This window comes from Trichomonascus vanleenenianus (assembly GCF_965637985.1).
Source record: "Trichomonascus vanleenenianus strain CLIB 3782 genome assembly, contig: TRVA0_045S, whole genome shotgun sequence".
Classification (NCBI taxonomy): Eukaryota; Fungi; Ascomycota; class Dipodascomycetes; order Dipodascales; family Trichomonascaceae; genus Blastobotrys; species Blastobotrys vanleenenianus.
This window is the reverse complement of record NW_027481842.1, coordinates 73,374-97,237: the sequence shown is the minus strand read 5'-3', so window position 1 is coordinate 97,237 and position 23,864 is coordinate 73,374. Positions and strand designations below refer to the sequence as shown.

The 23,864-nt window shown below is 49.5% G+C and overlaps 13 protein-coding genes across 13 annotated transcripts; 4 read left to right on the top strand and 9 right to left on the bottom strand.

The window, feature by feature from the left end:
* Positions 1 to 134: 134 nt before the first annotated feature.
* On the bottom strand, positions 135 to 989 carry ATP12 (ATP synthase complex assembly protein ATP12; the record flags this gene model as incomplete). The annotated part of the gene is made up of 1 exon (XM_076686886.1): positions 135 to 989. The coding sequence occupies one exon, from the start codon at positions 987 to 989 to the stop codon at positions 135 to 137; it is 855 nt and encodes a 284-aa protein (XP_076538922.1).
* Positions 990 to 1,132: 143 nt separating this feature from the next.
* Positions 1,133 to 1,465, top strand: PFD1 (prefoldin subunit 1; the record flags this gene model as incomplete). The annotated part of the gene is made up of 1 exon (XM_076686885.1): positions 1,133 to 1,465. The coding sequence occupies one exon, from the start codon at positions 1,133 to 1,135 to the stop codon at positions 1,463 to 1,465; it is 333 nt and encodes a 110-aa protein (XP_076538921.1).
* A 431-nt stretch (positions 1,466 to 1,896) lies between these two features.
* On the bottom strand, positions 1,897 to 2,802 carry ATG27 (Atg27p; the record flags this gene model as incomplete). The annotated part of the gene is made up of 1 exon (XM_076686884.1): positions 1,897 to 2,802. One exon carries the CDS (start codon positions 2,800 to 2,802, stop codon positions 1,897 to 1,899), a length of 906 nt encoding a protein of 301 aa, XP_076538920.1.
* A 788-nt stretch (positions 2,803 to 3,590) lies between these two features.
* TRVA0_045S01134 (F-box protein) lies at positions 3,591 to 4,838 on the bottom strand (the record flags this gene model as incomplete). Its single annotated transcript, XM_076686883.1, has 1 exon — positions 3,591 to 4,838. The coding sequence occupies one exon, from the start codon at positions 4,836 to 4,838 to the stop codon at positions 3,591 to 3,593; it is 1,248 nt and encodes a 415-aa protein (XP_076538919.1).
* A 953-nt stretch (positions 4,839 to 5,791) lies between these two features.
* TRVA0_045S01112 (uncharacterized protein) lies at positions 5,792 to 7,408 on the bottom strand (the record flags this gene model as incomplete). The annotated part of the gene is made up of 1 exon (XM_076686882.1): positions 5,792 to 7,408. The coding sequence occupies one exon, from the start codon at positions 7,406 to 7,408 to the stop codon at positions 5,792 to 5,794; it is 1,617 nt and encodes a 538-aa protein (XP_076538918.1).
* Positions 7,409 to 8,304: 896 nt separating this feature from the next.
* On the bottom strand, positions 8,305 to 9,294 carry NOP1 (rRNA methyltransferase NOP1; the record flags this gene model as incomplete). Its single annotated transcript, XM_076686881.1, has 1 exon — positions 8,305 to 9,294. One exon carries the CDS (start codon positions 9,292 to 9,294, stop codon positions 8,305 to 8,307), a length of 990 nt encoding a protein of 329 aa, XP_076538917.1.
* Positions 9,295 to 9,852: 558 nt separating this feature from the next.
* Positions 9,853 to 10,410, top strand: RPL17B (60S ribosomal protein uL22 RPL17B; the record flags this gene model as incomplete). The annotated part of the gene is made up of 1 exon (XM_076686880.1): positions 9,853 to 10,410. One exon carries the CDS (start codon positions 9,853 to 9,855, stop codon positions 10,408 to 10,410), a length of 558 nt encoding a protein of 185 aa, XP_076538916.1.
* Positions 10,411 to 10,635: 225 nt separating this feature from the next.
* COY1 (CCAAT displacement transcription factor COY1) lies at positions 10,636 to 12,594 on the bottom strand (the record flags this gene model as incomplete). Its single annotated transcript, XM_076686879.1, has 1 exon — positions 10,636 to 12,594. The coding sequence occupies one exon, from the start codon at positions 12,592 to 12,594 to the stop codon at positions 10,636 to 10,638; it is 1,959 nt and encodes a 652-aa protein (XP_076538915.1).
* Positions 12,595 to 13,942: 1,348 nt separating this feature from the next.
* Positions 13,943 to 14,635, top strand: PEX11 (PEX11 family protein; the record flags this gene model as incomplete). The annotated part of the gene is made up of 1 exon (XM_076686878.1): positions 13,943 to 14,635. The coding sequence occupies one exon, from the start codon at positions 13,943 to 13,945 to the stop codon at positions 14,633 to 14,635; it is 693 nt and encodes a 230-aa protein (XP_076538914.1).
* Positions 14,636 to 15,108: 473 nt separating this feature from the next.
* Positions 15,109 to 15,675, bottom strand: RPL9B (large ribosomal subunit protein uL6B; the record flags this gene model as incomplete). The annotated part of the gene is made up of 1 exon (XM_076686877.1): positions 15,109 to 15,675. One exon carries the CDS (start codon positions 15,673 to 15,675, stop codon positions 15,109 to 15,111), a length of 567 nt encoding a protein of 188 aa, XP_076538913.1.
* Positions 15,676 to 16,617: 942 nt separating this feature from the next.
* GAP1 (amino acid permease) lies at positions 16,618 to 18,342 on the bottom strand (the record flags this gene model as incomplete). The annotated part of the gene is made up of 1 exon (XM_076686876.1): positions 16,618 to 18,342. The coding sequence occupies one exon, from the start codon at positions 18,340 to 18,342 to the stop codon at positions 16,618 to 16,620; it is 1,725 nt and encodes a 574-aa protein (XP_076538912.1).
* A 1,595-nt stretch (positions 18,343 to 19,937) lies between these two features.
* On the bottom strand, positions 19,938 to 20,303 carry TRVA0_045S00958 (uncharacterized protein; the record flags this gene model as incomplete). Its single annotated transcript, XM_076686875.1, has 1 exon — positions 19,938 to 20,303. The coding sequence occupies one exon, from the start codon at positions 20,301 to 20,303 to the stop codon at positions 19,938 to 19,940; it is 366 nt and encodes a 121-aa protein (XP_076538911.1).
* A 509-nt stretch (positions 20,304 to 20,812) lies between these two features.
* On the top strand, positions 20,813 to 23,637 carry KAP104 (Kap104p; the record flags this gene model as incomplete). The annotated part of the gene is made up of 2 exons (XM_076686874.1): positions 20,813 to 20,914; positions 20,983 to 23,637. The coding sequence occupies 2 exons, from the start codon at positions 20,813 to 20,815 to the stop codon at positions 23,635 to 23,637; spliced, it is 2,757 nt and encodes a 918-aa protein (XP_076538910.1).
* Between the last annotated feature and the right edge of the window lie 227 nt (positions 23,638 to 23,864).

The window sequence follows — 23,864 nt, the reverse complement described above, 5'->3', positions numbered from 1 at the left end:
TTCATGGGGGGACCAGTCCCCCCAAACCCCCCTGAGGCTCCGCTACGCGGAGGGTGTTTGCTATCGAAGCAAAGCTATTTATATCAAATATCGGGATGAAGGAATGGGAATGATATATATGTACAGATAAATATTTACAATCGGCTGGTCTGGGAAACGATATAGGCACTCCCCAGGTTTCGTCGGATATCAGCATGGTTAACGTCGTATGTGTCCTCGACCTCACCCCAAAACTTGGCCTGGTGGATGACCTCAAGGCTGACCAGATCAGAGATTTCGTCCACAGTGAGACGGTTTCTAATAATATTCATGCCCGCAATGAGACTCTTCCCCGACATAGTAGCCTTCTCCAGCGACGCCAGCTGGAACGTGTCCAGGGCCCTGATCCACTCGGTGACGACATTCTTGGTCTTTTCAGACTGGTAGTTGCCGTAGAGCTGCTTCTCCGAGTCCAGATGGGACAGTTGGACCCCCCAGAAGGCCTGAGCCTCCTCGATGACCGGCCAGTACTTGACATCCTGGTCCTTCCGCAGGTGGCCTTCGCACTCGTCAAATGGCGAGAACACCAGAAGCGTGTCAGTATCCAAGTACGGCAGAAGATGCTCGTAGATCTTGGCCTTCTCCTCAACGCCCTGGTTGCCGTGCTTAAGATCTACGCCTCGGGCAGCCAGGCCGGTCAGTGGCAGGGCATGCGGTCTGATCTTGGAGGTCGGGATGACGGACCACTCCTGGGCCACAAGATGCGCCAGAGTCTTGGATGGAACAACCAGAGGAAGCCCCAGCGAGGTTCGAATCGGCTTGTTATCGAGGGCCACGGCGTACCCGTCGTCGTGGGCCTTGACCCCAACGGTCGTCCAGAACTTCTCCATCGTCTTCTCGGCCCGGTTAGTCTCGTTAAGCTGGTTCGTCTCTATGGCATAGCCTCTTCTAGCTTGGAAGAAAGCGTTTCTGGCCGATCGAGCGGCCCAGCTCACACTTCGAACGTTCATGATTAATCAGCCAGCCGGTGATATTTCAGATTTTTCACGTCGGAGGGAGGTTTTGGGATCATCGCTTTCGAACCCCGTCGACGACAAGCCAAAATCCCGTAATATTCGTTTCCGACCCAAGAAGGAGAGAAAAAATGTCGCAAATGCAGCAAGCGTTCAACGAGATTGAGCAGAAGTATGTTCAGTCGAAGCAGGAATTGGCGGTGGTGCGGGGTCAGATAGCTGCCAAGACGAGAGAGCTCAAGCTGTCCCAGGCTATGGAAAGCGAGCTAGAGAAGCAGAAGGTGGATCACGTGTGGACCGGCGTGGGCAAGATGTTCATGAAGACGAGCATGAAGGAGCATACAGTCCAGGTGCAGCAGGAGCGGGCCGCTGTCCAGGAGCAGATCAAGGCATTGGAGAAGAAAGAGACCTATCTGGAAACGACGCACAAGAACGTGGCCAACGCTATTAACGAGATCATGAAGCGTAACTAATTCGACACATCATGAATTGAAGAGTCCAAAGAGTAATTCTCCACGAGATTATGCATTCAAAGGGTTATTCTATACGAGGTCATGAATCTAAAGTAATCCGACACGAAATAATGAATCTAAAGTCACTCGACACTAGCCTGATAACTGAATTGATCCAATGAAGCTTGTCAAAACTGATCTAATGTAAGCTATTCCTAAATTCATTCAATGTACGCTACTCCTAGATACTGATCCAATGGAACCTCGAATACACTCTAGTAGTTACTGGGGGACCAGTCCCCCAGACCCCCAGGGGCTCCGCTTCGCGGAGGGACCTCAATTGTTTCGCGGGGGTCTGGGGGCTGGCCCCCAGCTACGGGAGCTCGAGGGCTGGCCCTCGAATATACTCCGCTTTTTGAATGTAATAAAGTAACAAAGATCATAATTCATGTTTACACAGCACTGTAGCCCCCTCTACTCGACCCGGCAAAGGTGCCAATGATCTTATTGACAAGATCGCGCAGGAGATAGGGCAGCTCCCGGACCGTAGAGGAGTGCGGCAGCATGTCAACCCCGGACAAGCCGTACCGGTTGTAGTTGACCCACGCGCTGCCAATTACGTAAAATGCTACAGCGAGGACGAACAGAATAAACGACCACGTGAAGAACCCCCACGACGCGCTCTCATCCTGGGGCTCCTTGCCCTCCTCGGGCTTCTTGTCGTCTTTCGGCTTGTCCTCTTTGGGCTTGTCCTCTTTGGGTTTGTCGTCTTTGGGCTTGTCGTCCCCGTCTTTCGGCTTATCGTCATCTCGGCTAGTGAGCTTGCAGGCTGCGCTGGAAACCCACTTGAAGGCAGCGGTTTGGCCGTCCCATTGGACAAACTCCAAGTTGCCTACGCCCTTGTCCTTGTCGCACACAAACTCAATTGATGCCTTAAGATGCTCGTTCTTGCCCCATACGCCATCCGTCAGATCTACACGGACACCGTCACCCTTGTCGCGCTTAGAAGTAGAGACGCCGGATGACCGGTCGCCAAAGTCGCCCGCCACAGGAATGATCTCCGTGATGACGCCTTTATCGTTGTCGGGGAGGTATACCGTTTGAATGCCGCACACCTGGCTGCCCTGCGGGCACTTGCTGTTCTCTAGGTCGATCTTGCCGCACGGGTTGACGTACCATGTCGTGTTGGTCGTGCTGGGAGGCGTGTCTCGCGACACCGTCACCATGTGGTTGCCCTTGAGTCCTCTCAGGTCGTACTGGGCGCCGTCAAGATTCACCTCGCATGTGAACACGGCACTCACGCTGCTACCCGCCAGCAACCCGGCCGCCAGAATGCGCCCTCTATTGCCCATCCGCATTTTTCCTTGGATCGTGATGATGAGATTGTCCCTGCTAATGTTGGGAGTTGTCCATCATCATTATACCATAATGTAGAGTTGCACCCGAATAGACTACCGGAACAGTGTATTGTATAGCGCCCTGTGGGGGGTGCAGCTGCGATTCAAAGCTATAATAGGTCAAGTTAGATTCTATGTTTTTGGTATATTATGGTTGGTGGGCCTTAAAGCGTAGGTTACAAGTTACAAGTCCACATGATGCAACTGCTGGATCCGTGATTCGCGTAGAAAACAGTATTCAGAAGAAGGTTGCAATCGCCAAAAGCCGACGGTACATGGGAGTCAAGACCTTAGTGCTTTAAATGGTATTACCGGTAGTTGATACCGGTAATTAATGAAGACAATTACTCGGGCTGCGGTTGCCCAGCTTCTTAAAAAGCACTGGAGTAGCTGTAGATATGTTATAGCCTTCGCGTTACCCCTGAATTGGAGAATTGGATGCTCCATTGCAGCAACCGAACGGGTCATCAATACGAAACAATATATCTTTATTTTGGCCTTCCTAAGTATGCAGATCCAAATTCACCATTCCTCCTCTAGTTCTTCCAAATCGCTATAATCTAAGTAACCCACCGAGAAATCTCCATCCATGCGCCTTCTCAAAAAAGGGTACTGCCTCTCCAGATTGACTGTGCCGGAAGGCTGCTTTAAGTCCTGCTTGAAGTCAAGATGCACTAAATTCGGCATATCAGCGAAGATATGTCTAGTAATAAGCTGCTTCAATTTGTGTCGCGGCAAGAATGGAAGCATTAGAGCAATGCCTTCAATATGAGATATATAATATACCGCATAGCCTTGAACCACTCAATATAACTGCTCATATAATCCGGGCCTTTACCGAACGACTCAGGATCATCATCCCATAGACATAATGAACCTTTTACCCGTCTAATAACAGTAATAAAACGGCTCAGCTTCTTAACATCCATGGTATCCATCTCTAACATGTCTTGGAACACAATTGACTGAATTTTGGTGATTTGGTTCTCACATGCTGAAGAACAATGAACCAAGACGAGGCGATTTACCGTCAAATTCAATTTTACTGCATCGGATAGGGTACTGAAGTCTATTTCAAACGATTCCAATCCGCGTGCAGTTATAGTCAGTCCAGGTGTATCGGCGGAAATGGGGAAGTCAAGGACCCTCACCGAATCGGGCAGCTCTACCACCGAACCCTGCCGTGGTTTTATCTCCTCACTCACAATAAGGCCAAGTGTTTCTAGGTTAACACAAAACTCCAGGAAATTGTTCAAGCGGACAAGCGCGTCAGCATCATTGATCTCCAAGCGTAGTGTTCTTATCGTGTCGCCATAACTCATGAATAAAGTGTGTGGCAAACTTGATACCGGCACCGCATCTGCTATTATAACATCCAGCTTCCCACATTCTTTGTGGTATACCTTATCAATCATTGATGATACCAGTTCCCCCGTCCGTCCACGTATCTCTAGCGTATAATATGCGCCTTGAATTACCGGCCACTCATCCGGTAATAGAGGGTAGGAAGCTATCAGATGCAATTTATTTATGTTAATTGCCTTTGGACGTAGTTTCTCAAGGATTACTTTACCATAATCCCCGGTATTTGGAGAGCATGTCTGGTCTATCGTCACCGCTTTAATCCGAGACCCATAGCGGTCTGCAAAGTAATCCAGTGCCTCTTCGTACTTTGTAAATCCGACTAATATACATTGACCATTGGTTGCACTACCATAGTAAGCATTCCGTGTACCAACTGAAGAAACAGGATAAACAATCCCGGTATACATGTACCGGTAATTAGTAGCGTTCAATGGATTCCGGAATTTTGCAAAGTCATTACGAATAATGATATTTTCGCCCTCAAAACTAATCTCCATGCTTTTCCAAATTTTGTCGTCAATCACATGGCGAAATCTCTGGTTTACCAAGCGCGAGTATCTGAGCTCGCGACCAGTAAAGTAGCTCAGTATTTTATCAAAGATATCAATTGGTAGATCTTCAAGCGAGAGCATGGTATTGTATCTCCAGTGTCGTTCAATTCGGATTATGTTAGTGAGCTATCAAATATATGTTTGTTGTCTAATGGGAGCATCCCCAGGGAGCCAGAGTTGCCTTAGGTTAGACCGCAAACGTCGGGGCAATACAAATTAAACTTAAACCCGTGCATCATCTGAGGAAATGCCTACAGCTTGTACGCTCGGGAAAAACGAGCTTCTTGGTATATGATACATGTTTACATGTAATTGTAAGTACATTTCTCTGACAAGATGATGAGTTCCAAATTTGAACTATGTATGTTATTCCCATTAGCCTACGTGGACTTAATTAGATTCGACTTGACGAGAGTACAGTATTCAGAAAGAGCTAAAGTTACTCAATTAGCTAAAATTAGTCAATGTGCTTGAAATTGTGCGTTTGGTCACTGGTACGTAAATGCTGGAGGGATGTCCAGTTTGCGCTAATACCAAGAAAGCTGCCGACCAATCGCCGGGGACAACAAGCCTCTTGTGGGTTTCTGCTGCGTTTCAGAGCAAGATAGTAATACAAATGGATTTCATGGAGCGCAATGTACACGGTAGCTGGCCAAAAGGTAATATAATTAAGGTTACAATCATGAAGTTATGACGAAGCAACTTCTACTGCATCCGTTACAGCGATCAATATTCAGAGGACTCTCCGTGTACCGCCTCGCGAGAAAGCGGTATTATCGGCTATTGGGTCATGAATAGCCCGGTGCTATACCGTTTATGAATAAGAATAGATAACTAAGAAAGACAATCACTCAAAAAATTTCGCGCCATGTAAAGACACTGGAATTATTGTAGATATGCCATGTGAATGGACATGGCGGCCGCTTAAGCTGTGGTGAGAAAATAGAATTGGATGCCCCATTACAGCCAGAGAACTGATATCAACATGAATATCTCTATTCAGCCCTTCCTAAGTAAGGAGACCCAAATTTGCCCTAGTTTTCACCATTACAAGATGCCTCCTTCTTCAGTTCTTGCAAAATGTTGGATTCCACATGAGCAACCACGTAACTTGAAGTATTATGCTGTTTCAAGAATGGATACAGCCTCTCCAGATTGACGACGCTGGAAAGCTGCTTTACGTCCTGCTTGAAGCGAAGCTGTACTAGATTCGGCATAGCAGGGCAGATATGGCTACTAATTAGTTTCTTCAGTTTCTGTGGCGATAGTAATGGAAGTTTGATAAGAACGTTTTTAATGGGGTATAGAGTATCCCGCAGAGCCTTGAACCACTCAATATAGCTGCTCATATAATCTGGACCTTTGCCGAACGTGTCAGGCTCATCGTCCCATAGACATAATGAACTTTTAGCCCGTTTAATAACAGGAGTAAAACGAATCACCTCCTTGACATTCATAGTATCGATCTCCAAAATGCCTTGGAACTCAATTGTGTTAGTCTTGGCGATTTGGCTATCACTTGCTCCAGCGCAATTAACCAAGGCGAGGCGATTTACCGTTAAATTCAATGTCCCTGCATTGGGTAGGGTATTGAAGTCTATCTTAAACGATTCCAATCCGCGTGCATTTATAGTCAGTCCAGGAGTACTGGCGGAGGTAGGGAAGTCTAGGACTCTCACCGAATCGGGCAGCTCTACCACCGAATCCTGCGGTAGCTCTAGTTCCTCGCTCACAATAAGGCCAAGCGTTTCCAGATTAACACAAAACTCCATGAAATTGTTCAAGCGGACAACCGCGTCAGCATCATTGATGTCCAAGCGTAGTGTTTTTATTGTGTCGCCATAACCCATGAACAAAGAGTATGGCAAACTTGATACTGGCACCACATCTGGTATAATAACATCCAGCTTCCCACATTCTTTGTGGTATACCTTATCAATGATAGAGGATACCCGTTCCCCCGTCCGTCCACGTATCTCTAGCGTATAATGTGCGCCCTGAATTACCGGTAGGTCATCCAATAATACTGTGTAGGAAAGTATCAAATGCAATGCACTTATGTTAGTTGCCTTTGGGCGTAGTTTCTCAAGGATTACTTTAGTATATTCCTCGGAATCCGGGGAGCATCTCTCATCTATGGTTACTGTTTTAAAACGAGCTCCATAGAGACTGGCAAAATAATCGAGTGCTGCTTCATACTTCTTAAATATGCCTACAAGCTGTTGAGCGGGTGCCTTACTTTGAGTGAGGGCGTTACCTTGACCGAAGGCGTTACCTTGACCGAAGAGACTAGCTTGACCAAAGGATCTACTAGTATCTGTACCGAAGTGCCTAGTTTGACCAAAGGAGCTATTAGTATCTTGACCGGAAGCTCTACCTTGAGCGAGTAAACCAGACTGGTTATTCCAGCTATTAACAGCAGCATCATGAAGAGTAACGGCATGGTCCAATGGGTTCCGGAATTTGCCAAACACGTTACTAATAATGATATTTTTGGCCTCGAAACTAATTTCTATGCTTCTCCAAATTTTGTCGTCAATCGCATCGCGAAATTTCCTGTTTACCAAGCGTGAATCTCTGAGCTCGCGACCAGTAAAGTAGCTCAGCATATCATCAAAGATTTCAGTTGGAAGATCTTCAAGCGAAGGCATTATAGCTTCAACGACTTAATTCGGATCAGTAAGTTCAAGCTCAAAAATACCAGATATAAATATTACAGGCCTGTTGAAAGTGAAGTGTACCCCTCTGTAGGTAGAGCGCGAGCGTCAGGCAATGCGCATTCATGTACTATATGCATGGAGGGAGACGCGCTTTTAGACAAGATAAATATGTATTACACGCGCTTTCACCTGAAATGGTAATTGCAAGTCCCTTTCTCAGACAAAATTGGTTCCGGTTTAAACTATCTATCTGGTATTTCCCATTTGCCCATGTAGAATGCTCTCTGGGGAGGAGTATGTAAACATCTAAAATTCAATGGGAGTTAAACTTACCGGTAGTCAATCATTTAAATCAACCCAATTAGTGCTGAATTCATTCAACCGAGCAAAATTGGTCATCTATTATCCATAGAGTTTTGCTGACACATGTAATAGGACGGGAAGAGTTCCAAAGAGTGCATATCCCCCAAAAATCTGCCGACTAATAGCCCGGGCACATATAATGCGATGTTAGTTTCTCACACGCCATTAGAATTTCCATATATCATGTAACGCGGTGCCTTTCCAAACTATTGCCTTTAGCATCGGTGAGGTCTAGCATATACTTGGCACGACTATCGAAACCAATTCCATAATGTTCGTCGCGCCACTTTGTGCAACCACGCTATAGTACACGAATTAGTTAAATTGGCCCCGTCCCAAATACATACAGTACTACCAATAGCGGGGCTGCTAGAGAGATAATAAGCGGATAGCTGATTGTGCTAATCTTGCAGATTTCACAAAAATGAGATAGACAACACGTTACGGTCAATAGATAGTATATAGATATATATATATAATTTACACGCAGACAAAACGCAGACAGAAAATATTAAAAAAACACATTAGGCGGATCGGTTGTACTGGCCGACGACGATACAGTGGTCTCGCTCGTACGGCTCCAGGGTGAGCTGTTCTTTTGGCTTGATTCGTTCTTCTCGCAGCTTCTGCACCTCTCGGGCAAACACGGTCTCGGCCTCAACGGTCGAGTCGATACAGTTGGCCTTGATGGAAATGATAACACCACCCTGGTCCTTGAGGAACAGGTGCGAGTTGTAGGCAATGATTCGGGCCTGGTCCGGCTGGGCAACGTCAGCAAACACGGCGTCAACCATGGAGACCAGCATTCGGTACTTCTGTGGGTGTCGGGCATCCTCAATGATTGGAATAACGTTAGGTCGCTTCTTGGCCATGGAGATCAGGTCTCGGCCCGATCGATGCGAAAACTCAACAGCGTACACAATGCCCTCTGGACCGACAATGTCGGAAACGTGCGACACAGAGGTACCGGAGGCAGCACCCAGGTAGAGCACCTTCTTGCCCGGGGCAATGTAAATGTTGTCCAGACCACCGAGCACACCGGCAGCCAACTTCGATCGGAACGGATTCCACACTCTATACTCGACCTTGGTGGCCGCCTCGTCCTGGTTGGCGCCTGGAACGTCAACGGAGATTCGCTTCTCGCCGTACACAGACTCGCCTGGAGTCGAGTTCTTGGTCAGCAGCAGATCCTCCTTGCCTCGCGCGACAAAGATGCCGGCGTGTCGATGTGGCTCGACAACGACCTTGGCACCACCTCGGGCGCCACCTCGGCCACCTCGGGCACCACCTCGTGGGCCGCCTCGTGGAGCACCTCGTCCACCACCTCGTGGGCCGCCTCGTCCACCAGCACCACCAAATCCACCACGGCCACCACCACGGCCGCCACCACCAAATCCACCACGGCTGCCACCACGGTCGCCGCCAAATCCTCCTCGGCCACCGCCACGGCCGCCGCCAAATCCACCTCGGCCTCCTCGCGAACCGCCTCTAGCACCACCTCTTGAAAACGCCATTTTTTATTTCCTCCGGGGGTATATATGAAAAGTCCTTTAGGGAGAAAGAGCGATTCGTATGTTGAACGATGGAGATTGTATTTTTTTTTTTATCTTGGGGCTAGCTGGGTGTAGAAATTTTTCAGATGTCTCACCATGAGCCGCACCTAGTGTCTTATCGCTGACCTAAGCCGGCACGCGTGCAATTATGTAATGGATGGTTGTCCGGTCGACGAGCCGCACGGGTTGGGAGGCTTTAGGGCTCGCCGAAGGGGGCGCCCTATTGGGAAATGGCCAATTGTTAGGGCACAACCCTGGAGAAACACAGTCACTTTGGTGGTGAACTCCCAACTGCTGCGGCGCTCGCAGAAAACAATGGAATGAAGAGTACCGGGACGGAAACGCTGCCGGCGCGTCGTTGGGAGGAAAGGGAAAAACAAAAAAGAAATACGAGAACGCCAGCGAGAGCCTGGGGAGGGCACCGGTGGTGGTGGTGCGCAAGGACAGACATCCACACCGAAAAATTATCACGACTTTTTCACCCATTTTCGACAACCTCGACACCCGGTAGAGAAGAAAATGACCCGATACAGCACCACCCCTGTGAACCCAGCTAAGTCTGCTTCCTCTCGAGGTTCCTACCTGCGAGTTTCTTTCAAGAACACGCAGGAGACTGCTGCCGCCATCAAGGGCTGGCAGTTGACCAAGGCCCTTGCCTACCTCGAGGCTGTCTCTGAGAAGAAGCGAGCCATTCCATTCCGACAGCACGCTGGCTCCATTGGCCGAACCGCCCAGGGCAAGGAGTTTGGCGTCACCAAGGCTCGATGGCCAGTCAAGTCTGTCAAGTTCGTTTCTGACTTGCTCAAGAACGCCCAGGCCAACGCTGACACCAAGGGCCTCGACACCGAGAAGCTCGTCATCAAGCACATCCAGGTCAACCAGGCCCCAAAACAGCGACGACGAACCTACAGAGCCCACGGTCGAATCAACCCATACCAGTCCAGCCCATGCCACATTGAGATCATCCTCACTGAGGCCGACGAGGAGGTCTCCAAGTCCTTGGAGAAGCCAGTTGCCCGACTCAACGCTCGACAGCAGGGCCGTGTCGTTGCTCAGAAGCGACTCACCGCTGCCTAAAAAGTCTAATTTAATATAAAAAGAGATGTATATTATTGCACACAAATGCAATATCACGGACCCCACCTCACTGTACCTTGGGGGGACCAGTCCCCCCAAACCCCCCTGGGGCTCCGCTTCGCGGAGGACTTGTAGTAACCTCAATTGTTTTCTGGGGGCTGGCCCCCAGCTACGGGAGCTCGAGGGCTGGCCCTCGAAATAAGTTGAGAAGCATTGGAGCGTTTATTAGACGTTTGGCTCGACGAGCTTCTCTCCTAGCGCTTCGCCTGCCTCGCTGATTATAGTGTTGGAGGTGTGGTGGATGACTTCCGTGGCCACTGGCGCCGAGCCAACGCCGTACATCACGACAATCATGACGAGGATGTGCAGGGCTAGGCAGTAGACCATGAACAGGTTTCTGCTGAGCCGGCTGGCCAGAATTATGCGCGTGAATTGGTATGCGACGCGCTCAAACGGACCCATCCGGGAGAGCGCCCGTTCCGTCTCGCGGCCCTTGAACTTCTGGAATGGCGAGATGGTGTCTTCGTAGACGCTTCGGTATCGTTCCTCGGCGTTCGCCTCTAGTTGTCCACCGCGTCTGAACGCATTGGCGTACCGCGTCTTCTCGTATAAGTCGACGTTGTCCTTCTTGACTGTCTCCAGCTCTTTACGCAGGTTCGTCACCAATTGCCAGTTCTTTCGCAGTTCCTGCTCCAATTCAGCGTTGCGCGCTCTAAACCGGTCACGCTGCTGGGTGATAATGGGTAGAATCGAGTTGTCCGTGGAACCACCTCCAGTAGCACTGCTGACACTACCCCGGCCGCCAATGATGGATTGAGTGGGCGACACACGACTAGCTTTCCCCCATCCAGACACGAGAGACATACCACCGTCGTTGTTTTGCAGCGTTGTAAGATCCTCTTCTAGTTTCTGGTTCAAGTGCTTCGTAGCCTCCAGGTCCGCTTGCGAAGCTCTTATCTGTTCTCGACACTCCTCTAATTCGTGTTTCAGCTCCGTGTTCTTGACCCGCAGTACCGTTAGGTCGGAATTGAGCTTCTTGTTTCGCACCAGCAACATCTTCTCGAGCTTCTTCTTTTCATTATCATTTTCGTCATTGTCATCATTATCATCATCGTCATCATCGGCCACAGAGAACTCAATTGACTTGAGAATATCCAGCTCCCGCTTGATCTCTTCGTAGTCCTTCTGTTTCTGCAGCTTCTGGCGCGCAGAGCTAAGCTCCTGGGTCTTGAGACCCACCTCTCGCTCGAGAGACGCGATCCTCTTGGTGCTCTCGGCAGCATTCTGTTCGCTTCCTGTCCGCGCTGCCTCAATTCGCGCTGCTAGAATAACGTTCTCGCCTTCTAAATCGCTAATCTTCTTCTCGAGCTCCTGGCGCGCATCGGCCTCCCTGGCGCCCGATTTGGCAGCCTCAACCTCAGCACGCAACTCGAGATTTCGTTTCTCCATCTCCCACACCCGGCCATTGGCTCTCTCCAGGTCTCGTGCCACCAGCTCCAGCTCGGCAATGCGCCCATCATTGTCCTCTTCCTTGGTATTCTGCGACATCTGAGCCTCCTTAACTTCGTGCGCAGCCCGCAGCTCCTCAATCTGCTTGGTCATCTCCTCCTCACGCAGCCTCCAGCTACGCTCCTTCTCGTCCATCAATGCCTTCATCTCGCTTTCTTTAGCTTTGACCTTTGCCTGCGCGTTCTCAATCGACTGTTGCTCAACCTTGAGCAATTTTGCCTTGACATTGTCGTAGTCAGCATACCGCGATACCTGCTCAGTCAATCGTGCGTTCTCCTCGCTCAGACGCGACACTTCGCTCGCTGACAGTACAGAGTCCACCGATGCCTCGAGCAGTGGCTTAGGATCGGGCGCCTCAGAGAGCGCCTTGTAAACGTTGAGGAAGCTCGTCTCGGCGAACTTACTCCGGTTGGTCAGGCTGTCAATCTCACCCTGGTACAGCTTGAGAAGGCTCTTGATCTCGGAGAGCTTATCCTCGTCCGGCAGCTTCTTGAACGCCTTGGTGCGCGTTGCCAGCTCTTTACGGCTACCCACAGAGCTCTTCTGGTGCTCGATCATCTTGAGGCCTTCATCGTCCAGGCTCTTCTGGAGTGCAGAGATGTTCACCTCGGACCATGCCTTGATGGCCGCCTCAAACGGCGTCTCGCTCTGTTCCGCCATGCCGTCGTGGTTCATGCTTGTCCCAACGTGGTCGAAATGCTTCACACCCCAATGTCAGGGGGTGGGTCGCAGCCGCACTATGGCGATGCACCACCCATGGTGGCTGTGGTACATGAGGGCAGAATGCCATCTTAGTTTAGTACTGGTGCTATGTGTCTTCTGGGGGCCAGCCCCCAGACCCCCGTGGCTCCGCTTCGCGGAGGTAACCTGGTATCAACTGGAGTTTACCGTAGCGTAGCTTCGAGGAAATGTGGGAGTTTGTTACGCGTTCCAACAGGCTCGTTGGGAATTTTGTTACACGTTGCAACAGAAGTTAGTAACACCTTGGTAATTTGCAACGAACTGTAACAAAAAGCCTCTTAAGACATGCATCACGAAAGGGATGCCCAGACTGAATCAGCCTTCAGGGAACATCTGAAATTGTCACCGTTATTTCACTATTTGAGGCTTCATATTCTTGTCATATTTAAATCCATTCAATTGGCAGTTACCGGCAATACCATGGATATTCTAAGGAAACTCCTTCACTATGCTGACAGGTATACGGGCAATTGCTATCATTGAAGCACGCAATGAATTAATTTACCCAACTAAAATGAGAATAGTGTAATTTTTACAAGCTCCTATTTATATGGGTAGATTTACCGGTACTATATATCCTTGGATCAATCGTGGTACCAGGTACTGTACACTTGTTTACTGTATTTCTGAGCCATGTAGAGTACCAAACATTAACCTCATCTTTCTTCTTGAATAACCGATACATTATATTCATTCACAAAAGTTATTTTTATTTGAATTATCATCCATTAGAGTTATAGACAATTGTAGAATGGATTGTTATCGTATCAGTTTAATGGACTGGCAATTTTACATGGTAAAGCGCAAAATACCGTAGATTTTCCTAAATACCAAGTACGATCCAATGAAGTCTGCACCAAGATATCACAGAATTCTCGAATTAATCAATTGCAGAGTCCCGAATTAACAACATTTTCATTATAGGATCAAACGGTCACCCTACGGCAATAAGCGAAACATCGTTCTACAGCCATGATTTAGCTGTGCAGAAATGCAAGCCCGGTTTTCAGCTAACTCCGAAAATGGCTAAAGGACAAAACATTGTTCATAGAAATAAGGTCTAACAAATCATTCTCAGCCCTTCGAAGGCCAAAAACCCAGATGAACTGAAGCAATAATGATGGCAGTCAGTTTATGAATCACGTTCCGTTTATCCGCCGTTTCCCAACAGGCAGTCCGATCCTCGGTACCCCGCATAACCGATTACGCCCGAGGAGTCAAGAACTTCACCACAGGACTACCACTCTTCGTAAATTGGTCTCTCTCTCTTCAAAAGATTAAGATGTCCTGCGTCGCTGAGCACCCTACTTTCCAGCGAACTCTCAAGCTGCTCGACCGAACCATCGGCCGAGAGAAGTTGCTTCGAGTCGTGCAGTACTGGTCGCGATTCTTCGCCTTTTACCTGTACCGACAGGGCTACTCCAAGAAGGCTGTTCTGTTCTGGAAGACTCTGCAGCAGCAGGTGGCTCTCAGTAGAAAGCTCTTCCGAGTGGGAAAGCCGCTGGGCCACTTTAAGCTTGCAGCTGCCGCCTGCGGCAACCAGACTATCGACCCAATCCTTAGACTCACTACTATTGGCCGACAGATTGGGTACATGGGCTACATGGCCCTGGACACCGTTATGTGGGTCCACATGGCCAAGGTGCGGCCATTCACCGCCGACCGGTTCGGGAAGATCCAGCGAATTGCGTACCGGTTCTGGATGGCGGGCCTTCTGTTCGGCTTGGTCAACAGCGCCCGAAAGTACCAGACTGCTCGGGCGCAGGAGATTGCTCTCTCCCAGGAATCCGAGAAGGACGGCGACAGCCTTAAGAAGGTCAAGGCCGACAAGTGTGCTGCTACTAAGCAGTTCGTCTGGGACGTTCTCGACCTGTCCATTCCAACCTCGGCATTGAAGATTGTCGACCTTGACGATGGAATTGTCGGCTTGTGTGGTCTCATCACTTCCATCCTGGGTCTTAAGCAGGTTTGGTAATTTATACAGGCATAGACCAGTTATTTGTATACTTATTTGGATTTTCATTATGAATTAATACATATTTCACATTATTGACAACTTCTCAATAAAATAGCATCATGAAGAAAACACATGAGAAAATGAATCCATTCAATCATTACTATCGTATGACTTGATGCACATCCAGAACTTCGCAATACAATAGCATCACGATCAACACATTAAGAACTTCCTCTCAATGCAATATGATCAACACATAACAAGATAAATCCATTCATTTTCCAACTGGAATACACTACTTAACAGCCAACTGCTACCAAGTATAACAATTGTTCGCTACATAGGCCTAATTGTCCATGACAATTAGTTAACAAAACTACTGTGACGTTTACGATGACAGACAGCGATTTAAAGTTTTCAAGGTACGAGCCTTCTCGATACCAGTGTCTTGATTTGAGCCAAGACATAGCTTCAAATTATTATATAGCTTTTTACTCGTCTCCAAGCACGTTTCGCTCAGAAACATAAATACCATCCAAGAACTTTCGAATATCCTTGTTTCGGACTCGGCAAATCTGCTGGATGTCGGCGGCAGACTGGGAAACGTTCTCCAGAGAGTTACCAGTAATAAGGAGCTCATCCTTCTGAGCCTTGGAAATTTCGGCGGTGACGCCGTCAAGAACATGGATGGTTCGAACTCGCTTCTCACCCAAGAAGTTTCGGATCTCGACAGTCTTACCGCCGTCATTGATGACAACGTTGATTGGGAAATGGGCATAGACGTATCGCAGCTTGTACTGATAGCCCTTGGTGACACCGACAATCATGTTGTGAATGAGCGACTTGACAGTCTTGAGAGTAGCAACGTGCTTTCGGTCACCGTGGTGAACGTGTACCTTAACCAGTCGTTCGCTGACCTTGGAGAAGGCAACGTCAATGTGCTTCAGGTCCTTGGTCAGGGTGCCCCGTGGACCAGTAACGGTCACAACTCGGGCCTTGATTTCGAGGTGGACGCCCTCTGGGACATTGAGGTTCTCTGTGGAGTGAATGTACTTCATGATAATAAATAGTAAATAATTAGTAAGGTCGTAAAACAGGTGGATGTGTGATGGAGTGAAAGGAAAGAAGAAAAGGACTGGGGGTGTCTCCTATTAGCGGCATGAAAATTTCACCCCGCAGGAGGTTGAGTCCCCTTGGCGCGCACGCACGGCCCGCTCCTTCCCCAGGGCTTTGAGGATATCTCAGAATGGTGCGGATTACTGGGCATGCAGGGCGGCGGGTATCGGAGGGTTCATGCAATATCGGTCGACCGATCATCTCATCGCACAGGTGAGCCTCATCTCGGCTCTGGGTGGATAAATATTCCGGCCCTCGCTCCATTGACCTTCGAGATTAGCAATTTTTCACTTTTGAATTATCATTTTCACTTACTGCCTGGTTGAAATGCATTTATTTCAGTTTTTGTGGTGGATTCTTGGGTGGAAATTGGGATAATATGAAGCGAAAGAGAACCCGAAGAAAGTAGATCGATGCTTCGGGCACTTCGGCACTTCTTCTATTCGACGACAAATTCGATATATCCAATTGAGAGTATCCGGATATTATCTGTGAGGATATTCATTCCAACGGATCTAAATAATATGATTTGAGGGTATCCTTAATACCAGTTGTAATACCAATCGAGATATCCAGTTAATATTAGTTAATATCATTGTAGGATATCTCGCTGATACCAATTAATATCCAATTAATATCGCTTTAGGATATCCCGATGATAACAATTGAGGATAAACAAGTACGCCTCACTGAGAACGCTTAATTGAGAATGTCATGCAAATTCAAGGACTATAACCTAGGCCATTACAACTATGCAAACAGAAGTCATCAAGCATCGAAAACAAAAACGAAAACAACCCAATTGGCTTAGCACCAGGTCTTCTACCAGAGCTCGGGTTAAGTTCAGCACCAAATGTTGGGTGCCCCTAAACAGGTTGGTTGGATTAACACCAGGTGTTGTATGCACGGTACCACCAGGGCTTGGACCGAAGGTACTGCCGCTCTTCCTCGAGCTCCTGTCGAAGTTCGTCAATGTCAACCTCCCGTCGCCCCGTGTCAATGTCAATGTCCTTAGTACGGAGGATGCCAGTTCGCTTGATGAGCTTGTGGCTCAGGAAGAGAACAAGAATGATTGGGCAGGCTAGGAACTGCTGGAAGAAGTATGAGGCATTGGGCTTGCCCCCTACCGGCCACACGGCAATCCAGAACTGGATGATGAGAATACAGCACAGGGCAATGAACGAGACAATTGAGCCAATGAGACCAGTGGGACTCTTGTACGCCAATTCGTCAGTCGATCGTCCCTGGTACTTGAGGGCCATTCGGAATCGAATGTGACACAAGTTGACCGTGGCCCAAATGAAAATGAGGACAAGGCCGGTCAGCGCCATGAGCCAGGAGAACACTTCGTCGTGGTTAGGGGTGGCCGATAGGAAGCACAGCAGGCCAAACGTGAAGCTGACTGCGAGAGCTGCCAATGGCCGACCGTTTCGGTCAATGTACGCCAATTGCCTCGGCGCCAGGCCCTGAGCCGCCATGGCGGCCAGTGTTCGCGAGCTGCCAAACACCGCAGCGTTGCCCACGGAAAGCACCGCAATCATAATGACAACGTTGAAAATGGAAGGCAGCACCTTGATGCCGGCATTCTGGATCGCAATGACAAACGGAGAGGCGGCAATGTCAACGCTGCTGTTGCCGAGCAGCTGTGGGTTGTTGTACGGAACGAGGAAGCCAATGACAATGAGCGAGACAATGTAGAAGAGCAGGATTCGCCAAAACACCTGCTTGATGGCACGGGGCAGCGACTTTCGCGGGTTCTCGGCCTCCGCCGCCGCCAGTCCCACGAGCTCGGAGCCCGAGAAACTGAAGGTAGCGTTGATGAGCACCGTGAAGAAAGACCGCCATGAGCCGTGGGCAAAGGAGCCCGGGTCGTGCCAATACTTGGCGCCAATGTACCCGCCGTTGGGGCCGCCGCCGCAGTTGATGACAATGCCGAGAATGACAAAGCCGACCACAGCAACGACCTTGATGATGGAGAAAACAAACTCTGCCTCACCGTACCCTCTTACACCAAAGATGTTGATGCCTAGAATGACAACGTAGAAAATGGTGACCCACGCAGCCGGGTTGATGCTACTCTGCCAGTAGTCAATGGTGATGGACGCAGCAACCAGCTCAAGCGGGAACACAATGAGATACTCGCAGGCATAGACCCAACCCAGAGCGAACCCCCAGGACTTGTCAATGAATCGACCGGCAAAGGTGGAGAAGGTACCGGCGACGGGCAGGGCGACGGTGAGTTCGCCGAGCGCCTGCATCATGCTATAAAGAATGGCGCCGATAATGGCGAAGCCAATAACGAGCGAGGCAGGGCCGCCAGTGGCCAACGAGGCACCAGAACCGACGAAAAGACCGGTACCAATGGACCCACCAATAGCAATCATCTGCAAGTGTCGGGGTTTAAGCGAACGTGAAAGCGGGGCATTGGCCAGCTGGGCTTCGAGAATTTCATTCTCGGTCATACCAGTGGTGTCAAAGGTCGCCAGCTCTGCTGGGCGGAACGAGTCCTTGAAGGAGCTCCATTTCGATTTATCAATTTGCTGTTCGACATAAGTCTCGACCTTGACGGGGCCCGACTTCTGCGAACCAATTACTTTCTCTTCGTCCATTATTATTCTTGCGGGGTGAGGACGGGTAATGCAAGAGAATTATATATGCTTAATAAGGAGAGAGGTAAGGAGAGAAAAAAAAACCGATGAAATGCTTAGGTATAACCTTTTATGCCAATTTTTCACTTCCTTCGGGGACTATTGCGATATCGGCGATCAATCATGCAGCTTGGAGATTTGACTCATTCCACTTTCGCTGGAAGCCCTCATCTCATCTCATCTCTTTCCAACGGTCAGGCGTAAAAATCCGGGGTGAAATATGTTACATATTACATGTCACTAGCCTACTGGATTTTTTTTGTTTTATTTTATTTTGATTTATTCGAGGCAAATATCCTATGAAGCGATCGTTCAGGGTCCCGCGTATTTTTGAACAGGTACGCCCGTCCGCCATTTTTTACCCGAGTACACAGCTGCGGGTGAGAAACTCTGGCCCCACCGTGCCCGATCGTATGCTACAGCCGTGGGGTGCTCAGTCGGTCTAAAGGGAAGCCGCTTCCGACATACCTCCTACACGGGCGACTGAAAAGTTTTTAGCGACGTACACACTTTGTTTTACCAATGTATTGCAGATCACCGGTCTCGTATCCCCTCATTGCGGCGGAGAGCTTCCTCCTCTCGGCTAGAAGCGTTAGGTATTGGTATAGCTGTCGAATAGGGGTACTTCAATTAGCATTCAGACTAAAGAGATACAGTTCAAGCTTGCTAAGTAACCTGCTTCATATTTATATGTTTCATCGAGATATCATAAGCTCTCTTAGAACTGTATCATAGTAGCTTTGACAATGTATATACGCGTCGCTTCGACTGACTTGGGGGCCAGCCCCCAAACCCCCTTAGCTCCGCTTCGCGGAGGTTAGTTGATGATATGTATTAATTACAAGTACCGGTAGTACCTAACTGAGCTTCAATGTAACAATGCTACAGACAATAAGTGGAGCCGAGCTAAATGGCCATATTGAGTTACATCTAGCCTTCCTGGTAGTTTCAATAGCCATTAACAGCTGGTATTGATAACAAATATGATATCTAGAACCGATAACACCGTAATTGGTAGAATTAGGAATGGCATGTTTATTGACTCGCAACCCAGCTTCAATAATGTGACATTATTAAATTTTTGTGAGGCTGCCCAGTCTTCCGTTCTTAGGCCGTCACTAGCAATCCAGGTGCGGTTGGTATAACGCTCTGATAAATACTCAACATGATGGAGTGAGGGAATTAATCATTACCTAGCGACTTTTTCCAGGGGTAATGCATACCAACCCAGAGCGCCACTTATTACATCTTCCAGGTTACCGTACTGCAGTACATATTAGTGATAGCCCTTGACTTAACGTAGCAATGTAGTGACGGTATTCAATCTCCATCAGGATAGTGTTATTACAATATACCGGCAACTGCCAATTATTAGCTATAATTTAACATAATAATTTAGTGGGGAAATTCATCACTAACGACAGGGACGTTGTAGTCATCGACGTTGTAGTCATCCGGAGCTAATTGCATAAAACACGCTACTCAGATATGTACTACGCAGGTCCTAGTACAAGTTACAACTCTCAACATACACAGCGTACATATTATTGCGGAAATTACTTACATGGTAGTTTACGCTTCTGAGGATAATGCAAATCTCTGCATGAGTACCAGCGAGCCGCGTGATGTGCGGCGCTCTTGGCCCCCCAGACCCCCCGTGGCTCCGCTCCGCGGACGAACCTGTAGAAATGGTGTAACGGGGGGTTTGGGGGGCTGGCCCCCCAACTACGGGGTCTGGGGCAGAGCCCCAGGAATAGAGTGCTCGAGGTACCCGGACTGTCACGATTCTTAATTACCGGTACAACAAAATGTAGTGGGGCATTCCAGGGGTAATGCATGGAAAGCAGCACAGAGCTCCTAAAACCTGTTTCTACAAGTGCAAAATATCTTATCGTGCTATAATTATCTGCATAGGAGCCCATCCTACATATATATAAATCTCCAGTGTTACCTTGTTCTACATCATTACGTATACCTTGCAACTGGTGTTTTCGATTCCGTTTCTAAGTTCTACAGGGTAAACGAAGAAATCGCTACAAACGCTACCAAAGATGCCCCAAAATCCATGAGCGACTGGTACCGTCCTAGGCGTATTAAGTATATTAAGCGTGTTAAGCGTAGTACGATCGGGGCGTAATGGGGTTGTTGTGGGCGGTGGGCGGAGGGGCGCGCGGAGGGGTGAAAAATTGCCCAGCCCATAGTCGAGGGAGAGGCACACATACAACCACCCACACAAATAAGCTACATAGCCTTAAGCGGTTCTTGTTGAACGACCCAGAAAGAGCCCTTTGCTGAGTGGTCGGTAGTAGTTTCGAGGCAATACAGGAAGACCTGACGAAAGAACTGTGCTTTTGAGATAAAGAAGCGCAATTGAAAAATACCCGGAGATAATAAGGGGCGAAAAATCGCAAGTTTTTTTAATATTTTGGACATGTCGCATTGGCAGCCTCAGGCGGACTCGGTCCGCCAGTTGATCGAGATCGTCGAGCAGGCGGTATCGGTCGACGTGAACGCGCGAAAACGAGCAAGCAAGGTGAGTTTTACCTCGAGTGTTTGGCATATGATCTGAGAAGCTAACAGATGTTTTTTTTGGCAATATAGGCGCTTGAAGAGGCCAAGAAACAGGCTGACTTTGATAATTACCTGGTGTACTTGTTGGTAAATGCCTCGAGCGAGGCAAGGGAGAACGCCAGGGCCACAGCGGGCACGCTGCTGCGGCAAAACATTGCGTCGGGCCAGTTTAACACGATCCCTGCAGAGGCCCAGCAATTCATCCAGACCGAGATCGTCAAGGGCCTGTACGATCCCAAGCCGCTCATTAGAACCATCAGCAGTAACTCGATCACGGCTCTCGTGTCTGCTGTGAGCATCGCTGGGTGGCCTTCGATCCTTCCGCGGCTGATGCAGATGGCCGAGGGTTCGGATGGTCCAGATGGCCAGCAGGGCGCCATGGCAGCTCTGGCGAGGATATGCGAGGACTCGGCTCACGAGCTGAACCAGGATTATAACGGCGAGAAGCCTCTTTCGTATATGGTGCCCAAATTCCTTGAATTTAGCACTCATTCGACGAGCCCCAAGATCCGGGCCCAGTCGGTGTTCTGCCTCATCCAGTTCGTCATCAACCCGAGCCAGATCCTGTTTCAGCACATTGACGCCTTTTTGAACGCGCTGTTCTCGCTCGCGACCGACCCAGACTCGGATACGCGAAAGAATGTATGCTCGGCGTTTGTTAATCTGCTCGAGATGAGCCCCGACAAGCTGCTACCACATTTGGAGGGAGTTGTTAACTACGCGCTACACTGCATCCAGGACAAGGATGAGGACGTAGCTAGCGAGGGCGGTGAATTCGTGTTGGCGCTGTCGGACTCGACTATTGAGCCGCAGTACATCCAGCCGCATCTGGCGCGCATTCTGCCGGTGATTCTGCCCGCGATGGTCTACTCTGAGGACGATCGGGCCATACTCGAGGCCATGGCCGAGGATGATGAACTGGTGGCTGACAGGGCTGAGGATATCGCTCCGACGAGCGCTCGGGCCAAGGAGCAGCACAAGCTCAAGACCACTTCCAAGCCCGGATCTTCCGAGCAGAACGGTGAAACAACCACTAATAATGATGAAAGCGATGATGATGATGATGAAGATGAGGAAGACGAAGATCTCGGTCTCGCCGACTGGAGTCTGCGGAAGTGCTGTGCCGCATCATTTGATATCCTCGCCACGCGATTCGGCAACGATGTCCTCCAGATCTCTATGCCTTACCTTAAAGACAACGTTTCTTCGCAGGAATGGTACGTGCGAGAGGCTTCTATCCTCGGGTTCGGCGCTATCGCCGAAGGGTGCATTACGCTGTTGTCGCCACACCTGTCGTCGCTCGTTCCGTTCCTTGTCGAGCGATTGTCCGATGACCAGGCCCCTGTGCGACAGATTGCGTGCTGGACCATTGGTCGGTACAGCTCGTGGATCGTCGAGCACACGACACCCCAAAACCAGAACCAGCTCTTCCTCCCAGTGCTCCAGGGCCTGCTCAAGTGCTGCCTCGACAAGAACAAGAAGGTCCAGGAGTCGGGCTGCAGTGCATTTGCCACCTTGACGGAGCACGCTGGCGATCTGCTGGTCCCTTACATTGAGCCCATTCTGCAGCACTTTGCTGTGTGCTTCCAGAAGTACCAGCACAAGAACCTTATCATTCTGTACGACGCTGTGCAGACCTTTACGGACCACGTCTCGACGGCGCTCTGTGAGCAGAAATATATTGATCTGCTGCTTCCACCGCTCATGGACAAGTGGGCTAAGCTCAAGGACGACGACCGCGACCTGTGGTCGCTGTTTGAGTGCCTCTCGTCGGTGACGGCGACTCTGGGCGAGCTGTTTGCTCCGTACGCCCCAGCAGTGTTCGAGCGGGCCATGCGTATCCTCAGAGACAACTTAATGCTCGACCAGCACGCCCAGGTCGACCCGCAGAACGTGGAGCCTCCAGAAAAGGACTTTATCATCATCTCGCTCGACCTGCTCGACGGGCTCGCCCAGGGGCTGGGCCAGCACTTCTCGGACCTCTGTAAGACGAGCCAGCCGCCTCTTGTCGAGATGATGCTCGTATGCTTTAACGATGAGGTTCACGAGGTGCGCCAGTCGGCGTTTGCGCTGCTCGGCGACATGGTCATCTCGACCTACGACCTCATCCAGCCGTACTTCGACCAGGTGATGCGCGCCATGCTGTCGCAGATCAACACGGAGGACTTTGAGGCACGGCGTGTGTGCAACAACGCGACCTGGTCGGCCGGCGAGATTGCGCTCAAGGCGTCCCGCGACCAGCTCCAGCCGTTCGCCGAAGAGCTGTTCCAGCGGCTCATTACGGTGCTTAACAGCGAGACGTCTCCTACGGTGCTTGAGAATGCCGCCATTGCGCTCGGTCGGCTTGGTAAGAGCCTCAGCGACCTGGTAGCTCCACATGTCGGCATCTTTGTCGACAAGTGGTGCCACATGATTCTGCCTGTCGAGGAGACGGACGAAAAAGACAGCGCCTATCGAGGCATGTGCGAGATTGTGTGCGCTAACCCCACCGGCATCACGGAAGGGTCTGTGCTCAAGTTCATTGAGACGATTGCGCTTTACATGGAACCGAGCCACGAACTTGCCATGCTGATATCAAAGGTCCTTGAGGGCTACAAAAGTTATATTTCCGATTGGAACGGCGTGGTCATGGCCAAGCTGCCACAGCATGTATCCAACAGCTTACGACAGCGTTATGGCGTTTGAAAGCGCTCGAAAAACGCTTCTAGATTTATATAATACGTACGGCATTCCCTATCACACATTGTTAGACTTATTCGCAATTAGTTCCTTCGTTAGAAAGCTATCAATTGACCATTTCCTATACATCGCATCCACACAAAGCGCAACAAAATGAACTAATCTACACCGGGGCAGACCCCGTAGCAGGAGGCTCTGCCTCCAGACCTCCATCTCAAACCCTGGTAACTGCT